Raw genomic sequence first — 8,692 nt, 5'->3', positions numbered from 1 at the left:
CAGTACAGGTGTCCCAGAAGCCATTAATTGTACACAAATTCAATGTAATGCCCCTGATTCCCAGGATGTCTAAATGTACATGTCATGTAAGGATGTTGAGACCATTGTGCAAAGTAAAGGTGTCCAAGAACATAAGAACAGCCATGCTGGGTCAGACCAAAGATCTATCTAGCCCAGTATCCTGTCTTCCGACAGTGGCCAATGCCAGCTGCCCCAGAGGGAATGAACAGAACAGGCAATCATCAAGTGATCCATCCCCTGTCGCTCATTCCCAGCTTCTGGCAAACAGATACACCATCTCTGCCAGGGTAACTTAATGTTATTTACCCACATTTCCTAAATATACATTTCCCATATATTGGAAAATTTGTATGTTGCTGAGTTGGGACAATTATGTCTCTTTAAAAAAAAATTAACCTAAATCACATTTTTTAATGGTCTGATCCTGCAAAGTCTTACTCGTGTGAGTAATAATGATAATAGGGATTTGTAGGATTAGTCCCTTAGACAGGTAAATTATTCACCAATATGACTGAGTGATTGAAATATATAAGCCTATTGTGAAATTTTTAAAACATACAAAGGCGCACAAAAATATCAACAAATAATTCCACTGAAAGCAATTATGGTAAAAGAAAGTGAAGGTTGTAGGATTAAGCACTTAATAGTCAAGTACCTCATATGCAAATGAGCTTCTTAACTCAAATTCATTTCTCACTAATCTGTCCATGCTTTGAAAAATGCTTATTAGGGCAATACATGGTTAATGAAGTTTGTGTGACATATTAATGCCGTGGTAAAAAAACAACCTCCTACTTAGAGAGACAAGATGGGTACAATGTAGTTATAGCCTTGACTCTCTAATATCCTGGGACCAACACAGCTAGAATGACACTGCATACACCATCCTGCTTGTGCCACCAATCTCATTGCAGAGAATTAATTGTAAGACAGCTTCTCAGTGTCCAGGGAACCCCAGCATGCTCTGGAGCACACTTATTCTACTGAAAGTGGTCCTAACACCACAATCCTTTTCTCAGGGAATGCTCTCCCTGAAATCAGTATAAGTTTTGACCGGAAGAATGGCAGGATCAACTGCAGCGTTTGTTCCTACTGCTGCCAAAAAACACAGATTCCAGACTGACAGGAAACAACGTTTCTCCTAGTGCAGCGGTCCCCAAACTGGAGGAGTGTTGGGGGAGGCCACAGGCCAGGCCAACCCCCCTCTTCCCAGGATGGCAGGGAGGGAGTGCCACCCAGCCCCCTGCTCTGCCCCCAGACTCGTTCCAACCCCAGCAACAGCTCCAATCCACCCACAGCTCCACTCCACCCCCAGTCCAGCTCTGCCCTCATTTCTCTCCACCCCCAGGCCAGCTCCACCTCTAGACCCAGCTCCTCCCCCATTCCCAGTTCTGCCTTTAGCCCCAGCTCCTCTGCTGAGCCAAATGTGCAGTAAGGGGGCATGGACTGGTTCCATTACTGGTAAAGTGGGGCGTGGCAGGAAAAGTTTGGGCACCACTATCCTAAAGGAACATACCACTATTTCAGTTGCACAAGGGTAATTCTTTTCCCAAATAAAACATTCAACGCACATAAAATATATGCTAGGATAAAATCTGAGCTGTAACAACACATTAGGGAAGCTTCTTGTGGAATATGTTCTCTCATTTGAGGTATTGATGTCAGGATTATTTGAGCTTTGTTTTGTGCTGCATTAACCTCTAATAGTCATTGCAAAATTCTTATATATAAGGTAAACACTTAAAGATGTGTATTACTCAAAAAGGCAACTAACCCTAATAACCTGTTGAACTCTCTGCCACTGGAAATTATTAACATTTGCAGAGACAGAGTTTCAAAGTCAGGCATGTGCAACTGTACATTGACCTTTGAACATAACTAACTGATGCCTGGAAATAACTGGTGTTCACGAACATGTCAGATACAACATCTGAGGGGGCACAAGTTGAGTGCCTGCCGTCCATGTGTGAATGCACAGATATTTGCTCACAAGTCCAACTCACTCAAATACACAACTGCATGTTTAAAATCTGTCTAGTTTTATTTTTTAACTGGTCTAGAGGCAGATGCTATTCTTATTCAGAGAAATGTCCATTCCTGCTTGATATTTTACAAAATGACCTGTTCTCTTCCCTCTGGACTGGAGAAAAAGAGTATAAGGAGATGGAAGTACTCCTAAGATATTGGAAGTGGCTGCTCCTGAAAAACCCCTTAAACGCCAGCAGCTTTCCACAGTAGTAAATTATGCTAAAAACCAGGTTAACTCCCCTATAAGGCCTCTGTTCTTTCTGGTTCAAAGAAGATAGAAACATACAGCTGAGGGGATGAGGTGCAGTGGGGAAGTGAAGTTCAGGCATCAAGAGTAGGGTGACCAGATGTCCCAATTTTATAGGGACAGTCCTGATTTTGGTTTTTTTTTTTTTTCTTATATAGGCTCCTATTGCCCCCAACCCCCTGTCCCAATTTTTCACATTTGCTGTCTGGTCACCCTATTCAGGAGACCCCAGGATTCTCAGAATTAGACGTTTGCTTTCTGCATGGACCCTCAAGATTGGTAGGGCTAGCAGCTTGTCTCCCTTCACAAGATGGCTGAGTCCTTCTCCCCATAGACAGCTTGTAACAAAACCTCTTTGGCTGACTTTTTCCCTCTTGCAGGTTTCCCAATAGGAAGTTATGACTTGCTATTTATTGCTCATATTGCAGTAGTGCCCAAAGGATTCAATCCAGATCCAGACTCCACTGCCTGAGGCACTGTACAAACAAACATGAGACAGTCCCTGACCCACAGAGTATAAAATAGAAATAGACTGAGCAATGAGTGACAAACAAAAGAAGAGACAGGGAAGCAAAGAACAAGATAATACGGTTACATGGTTATTTAGGCTAGCCTTGAGGGTTCTAGATCATTTGGAAGCACTGGATTTTGTGAATGAGGAAAACTGTAGAACTCCAGACCCACTCCCCTTGCCTCTTTCCCAACATATAAATATACTCCTGCATCTGCAGGTAGAGACGGAGGCTCTTTTCTTAACGTTTTCCATAAGAGAGACAAAGATTTTCATAAGTTATCTAATTAGTTCTGAGATAAATAATTGTTTTCACTGCAGGCAGACAAAATGCAGTTATTTAGAGTGGATTCATTAACATTGTTTCAGTTCCACGGGTCCAACATTGACTCTGAGGAGGTAATCTCCTCATTCACATGATGGCTATTTCCAGCCAGTTATGAGCCAGGATTTTCTTCTAATATGAAACTAACACTTAAAATTGTTGCACAATAAACATTGATTTGCCATACATAGATATGGTATGGTACAAGTAGAAAACACTGTACAATGAGCAACTGACAAAGCTTCCTTCCTAATGAACCACAATGGAGTTTCTTTGCAAATGGACAGAAAATGGCAACATCCCACAAAGTGTCCTTATCTGATTCATTTGGAGACAAACCTCGATGCTGCAGTGATCACAACAAATTCAAATAATTTGCTTCCTCAGTAACTCATTGGTTATTCATCCCCATCAATGCCTAATAACAGCCCATAGTTACAGTTGTGAATTATAGACTCCAATGTGTATCACAGAAGAATACAGTTATGAGGTCCCTCCTTCTTGGTAAACAGAGTTTCCCCCACACCAGTACATGCTGCTGTGTCAATATGGACTTTAGCTTAGAGGCGAGCTATGTAGGACATTTTCTCTGTAAATCAGTAACCAGCCTCAGAGTGTAATTAAATGCACATTATTCCCCTTTTAGTGGGTTGTAAAGTGGCAATAAATAAAATATTCAAGGTTCAAAACGAAATCCAGATGTTATTAACAAGGTGATGTTTCCTCCACCCCAGCTGTGATGTTTCCTCCACTCAAGGCTCTCTGTAACTGCAATACCATCTGCAGCCCCTGCTGCTCAGCTGGGGTTTAGTCAGTGGCTTCACATAGTAAAAGATTGACTGGCCCCTTTTCCCACTGGCTCCCTGTGCTTCCCTTTCCCCACACTGCCACACACAGTGCCATGGAAACAATCACTACAGAGCAGACCCCAGGAAGAGCTGAGTCTTCCCAACTGCCTGGCCAGCACATTCTGCAGAAGCCTGGTGGTTCTGCTGCATTCAGGGTCCTTGGCATGTGGGAAGGCAACGAGGGCAAGATTTCACCCAGCGCAAACAGCAGCTCTATCATATGCTGTATTCCCTCGTCCTCTCAATGGCTCTCTAGGAGGGAGACTACAAGGGGAATGATATTACCCTTGTGCATGCCTCAGATTTCAAACCACAGTATGCTCCTGCAGCCATGTCCTGCCACCATAGACTTCGGAGGGAGTGGGATTGAGCCCTTGGTGCCCAAATTGACTGAAGAAACATAAGGAATTAAAATGTGTCAAGCAAGGGTAAAATTGGAGATTACTAACAAGCCTAGTGAAAGGCCAGGTTCTTCTTAGCTAGACAAAAGCAGCTCCTGGTTTTCCAGGGGCACAGTCAGTCACGTCGCCTGAAGATTTGGAAAGGGAGCCTTCTCCTGCACTCTCTCCTCAGGTTCACTTATGACACTGCAGCTAGCAGAGTCTTCTAAATGTTAAAAATCACTTGGTTTGGGTTTGAGTTTTTGTTTTGTTTAAACACACCAGCGAATAATCTTGTTTTCCTGATTCTGCCAACCATTGCTCACATTGTGCAGAACGCTGACTGCCATTTTACTGGCAACATTTCAACAACTTGACTTTGCTGTAAGTACTGCTAGGAAGCTCTGAATTTCAGCTTCGAGTGATACTATGCTTTCAGCTAACAAGCCAGCTAGAGCTAGGGCACCTAACTGGATGCTCCCACAGGAGGGGGACAAAGTACCCAGGACACTCTGCAGGTTCACTTTGCAGAATTTTCATCCAGAAAAGGCAGAAGGTGCAGAGAACTGCAGATCTGTGAAGAAGTGAAGCTTTAGTCCAATGGTCTAAATGGTTTAGTCAGCTCCTTTGGCCCCTTCTTATTCCTGGCAATGTGGTTCCTGCAGGAGAAATGTTACCATTAGCAGGCCAGCCTCTCTGAGAGGTGCAGAAATGTAGCCTTAGTTAGCACTGATTCAAGCAGAATTAATTAAGGCATGGAATCCAAACAGATACTCACCACCTCTGGGAAGGGGGAAAGAGCTACACAGAACAACTGCTCTTTGGTTCCTCTCCCAGCCCCAAAAACCTCAATGAGCCCCAGCATATCTTCCACGGGACATCAGAGAGGGCAATGTCACAGAGCCACCAGTCTCCCTTTTTCATGGTTCCTACCCAGAATCCCTTCTGCTTGGAGAAGTGAAGAAGATGGTCAGGCTCATATAAATCCTACTCAACATGGTACATTTTTAAGCAACAAAAGTACAGCAGGGAGGGCCTCTCTCTCTAATTTTGTCACCAGATCCTAAAAATCTATCAGGTAGTAACAGCCATGCCCCTCTGGCACAGACCTGAGGGTGAGACTCCTGCAATGAGTGTGTGTGCTCATGCGCGACTGTGTGTGTGCGCGCACGCCCTCGCACATGAGTGAGAAACACAACCAGGGCTCCTGGGCACTACAGTAATACATTCAATAAAGAGGACGAAAAAGCAGGTTTAGTGGGAAGGGGATTATGGGCTTGTCATGGAACAATCCAAAACACAAGCAGTGTGACACTTCAGATCTCCAAATGTTCAGATTAATTGTATAACAATCATTGTCTAATTGCACTCTAATAGACTCACAATAAATGGCTTTGGTTTTTTGAGCACCCAACGATCAACATATTATAAAAAACAAGTATTAGCCAAAATATTTACAGAACTGATAAGTGATTCCTGTGGGCCACACAAGTTACAAAAAGCTAAGTGTGTTATACTAACATTTTAAGACATGCATTAGTATTTTCTGCACAGTGTTTGTCCCAAACGTTAGCAGTAAAAATATTTAAAATGAAGAGCAGGCAGCAATCAGCATAGCATAAGCAGCTTCACACTATATTTTAACTAACATATTTGCATTGATAGAACAATATTTTGCATGTTTATAGCATCTTTTATCCTGAATGATCCCAAAGCCCTTTGCAAACTATGACCTCAATCCTGCAAACACTACACTAAGCTGCTTCCCTTTTAAAGAGAAATATTTTGACATGTTTTATGGAGATATACCTATACCTATCTCCTAGAGCTGGAAGGAACCCTGAAAGGCATTGAGTCCAGCCCCCTGCCTTCACTAGCAGGACCAAGTACTGATTTTTGCCCCAGATCCGTAAGTGGACCCCTCAAGGATTGAACTCACAGCCCTGGGTTTAGCAGGCCAATACTCAAACCACTGAGCTATCCCTCCCCACAAATAAGGAATCCAATGGCCTCCTGAGTTTACCTAATATGACTCTCTGTGCTGCTGGATCTGTGTTCCTGGATGGTGTAGCTTCTGAGAAGGGGGGCCAAATGTCCATTAGTTCGGATGGCAAGGTGGTTAGTTTGTTGCTGGATATGTCCAGGTAGGTGAGGTTTCTCAGGTATCTACCAGCCTCAGACGGAATGCTGGTCAATTTGTTGTTATGTAAATCAAAGGTTCTTAAGTTGGGCATCTCCACAAGAGACTCCCAAGGGAAACTTGACAGCAAATTCCCATCCAGACGCAACTCATGCAGCTGCTTCAAATTATAAAAGCTGCTGGCATCAATGTTAGCCACACAATTGTAGGTCACCCACAGGTATTTAAGATCCACCAAGTAGTAAAAGGCTTCAGTGGGGATTCTTCGTATGACAGTTTTTTCTACGCGAAGTTTTACTGTGTCCACAGGAACATTCACAGGAATCTCAAACATATCAGGGTCATTACACAGCACAGACCTAGCACCAAACAACAAAGAGAGATCTGTATTTCATTACCAGAGACTTGCATCTCAAATACATAAGTGCTAATACCTTTTCCACCACCACTACTGCCAAAATAGCAGATCAAGCGCGATCTTCTATGTTTAAAAGATAGTAACAATTAGGAGGTGGACTTTCTTTCTAAAGAGAAAATAAATATAAAATAGCAATGATACTGCTGCATTAATTCCAGATAAATTCAAATGCTACCTTTTACCCAGTCATTTTAGGGCCAGCAATGTAATTCAAGAACAGAAGGATTTTATTTGTATTTTTATCATTGAAACAGGAGATTCATGACTTCTGTTTTAATAAAAAGTCTATAATTCTGTGTGTCACTTTTTCTAATTTCTCTTCAAGTGTGGAGATATCAAATATTTAAGGCACGAGGGTAAATATATTTGTGGAACTTTACTTTGAAATTAGGTTGAAGATTACGAGAAAAAAAAAAGGAAAATTTTTCAAACTGGGTGCTTAAATTTAAGATTCTAAATCCACAGGTAGTCACCTAAATAGAAATGGCCTAATTTTCAGAGGTTCTGTGGACTTTCTACTTCCATTGACGTCAGAGGTGCTGGGTTTTCTCAGAATCTCTGAAAATTAGGCCATTTCAATTTATTTTAAGTTCATACATATGGATTAAGGAGTCTAGGCATCCAGGTTTGAGAATTTTGACCAAAGTTAATGTCTCTCCTTTCTCTCCATATAGATGTTGATTTATGAAGAATATCTCCTTTCCTTTCTCCCCACCAGAACTTTGTATGAGATATAGTACAAGAATAAAATTAGCTGAAATTGTAATTCCCAAATGAGCAACAATGCAATGTCTAGTGCATCTGCTGTAAAATATTTCAAAGTGGTTAAGCTCTTTCTTTATCGTCACACTTTTTCTATTGTCTAACAATGAAATAGAGTAAAGAAAACTTTTGCATTTATCTAAAACCAGGATTACCATACCAGGGATAACTGGTTTGAGAATGGAATTTTCAAGGAAATATCGACATTTAGTAAAGTAGAGTGCAGAGAGAAGTCTCTGTAAAAACTGAAGATTTAAAAGGCGTCCAGCTGCTAAGTAAAAACCAATAAGACAAGATATTATTGCTACCTGTTAATATCCATGCACATTGCTTACCATGTAAAGTGGCCTAAAAATGGAGTAAACTTCCCCCTTTATACTTCTAAAAAGTACATGAACTAAAACTACACAGTCTGCACTCATCAGTGGTGTCAGAGAATGTTATTCTAAATTTCCATCAACCTATTTTCCTATCATTACGTTGTGTAACGGCAATAAAGAAAGGCATACCTTGTTCCAGTGCCATCACTTCTGCCATGGTAAATGCAAGTGCATTGTGAAGGACAAAAACTGTTTACCTCTTCAAAAAAGCTAATCATGATGCATAAACAAACAAACAGAGACATGACTACCTCCCAGCAAAATTGATATGAACAAAATCTAAAAACTTTTATTCCCAGGCACTCATGTGCTGTGTGCTATGAATGTGAATGTAGATATCCATTTAGTAATAGCAGATTACACTGGATTAGCTGAGATCTGTAGCTACTTAACCTTCAAATGTATCCTTAAAGGGATCAGTTGAACCAGCTTGTTCTTTATTATGTCAAAGGAACATATTCTGTTAAAATTATATCTATCACATATCAGGACATAATCTTTATAGTTAATTATATTGAATACAGATTTTCTAGATATATTTTGACATATCCCTTTATTTCACAGGGGTGTTGTGCAGTTTAGTTAGCTAATATTTGTAAAGCACTCAGATTCTGGAAGGAAGTGTACTATAT

At 41.2% G+C, this 8,692-nt stretch overlaps 1 protein-coding gene across 1 annotated transcript in view; it reads right to left on the bottom strand.

Moving 5' to 3' along the window:
- LRIT3 (leucine rich repeat, Ig-like and transmembrane domains 3) overlaps positions 1–8,525 on the bottom strand; it is a 14,064-nt gene extending 5,539 nt beyond the window's left edge. Inside the window, exons 1-2 of the mRNA XM_034772945.1 lie at positions 8,190–8,525; positions 6,384–6,859 (exon numbers count right to left, since the gene is read on the bottom strand). Of these exons, the coding sequence (XP_034628836.1) occupies positions 6,384–6,859; positions 8,190–8,305 (592 nt within the window). The 5' untranslated portion in view covers positions 8,306–8,525. The remainder of the gene's footprint in view (positions 1–6,383; positions 6,860–8,189) is intronic.
- Between the last annotated feature and the right edge of the window lie 167 nt (positions 8,526–8,692).

This window comes from Trachemys scripta, chromosome 5 (genome assembly GCF_013100865.1).
Source record: "Trachemys scripta elegans isolate TJP31775 chromosome 5, CAS_Tse_1.0, whole genome shotgun sequence".
Classification (NCBI taxonomy): Eukaryota; Metazoa; Chordata; order Testudines; family Emydidae; genus Trachemys; species Trachemys scripta.
Note: the sequence above shows the minus strand (reverse complement) of the source record. Positions and strands in the feature narration are given on the sequence as shown.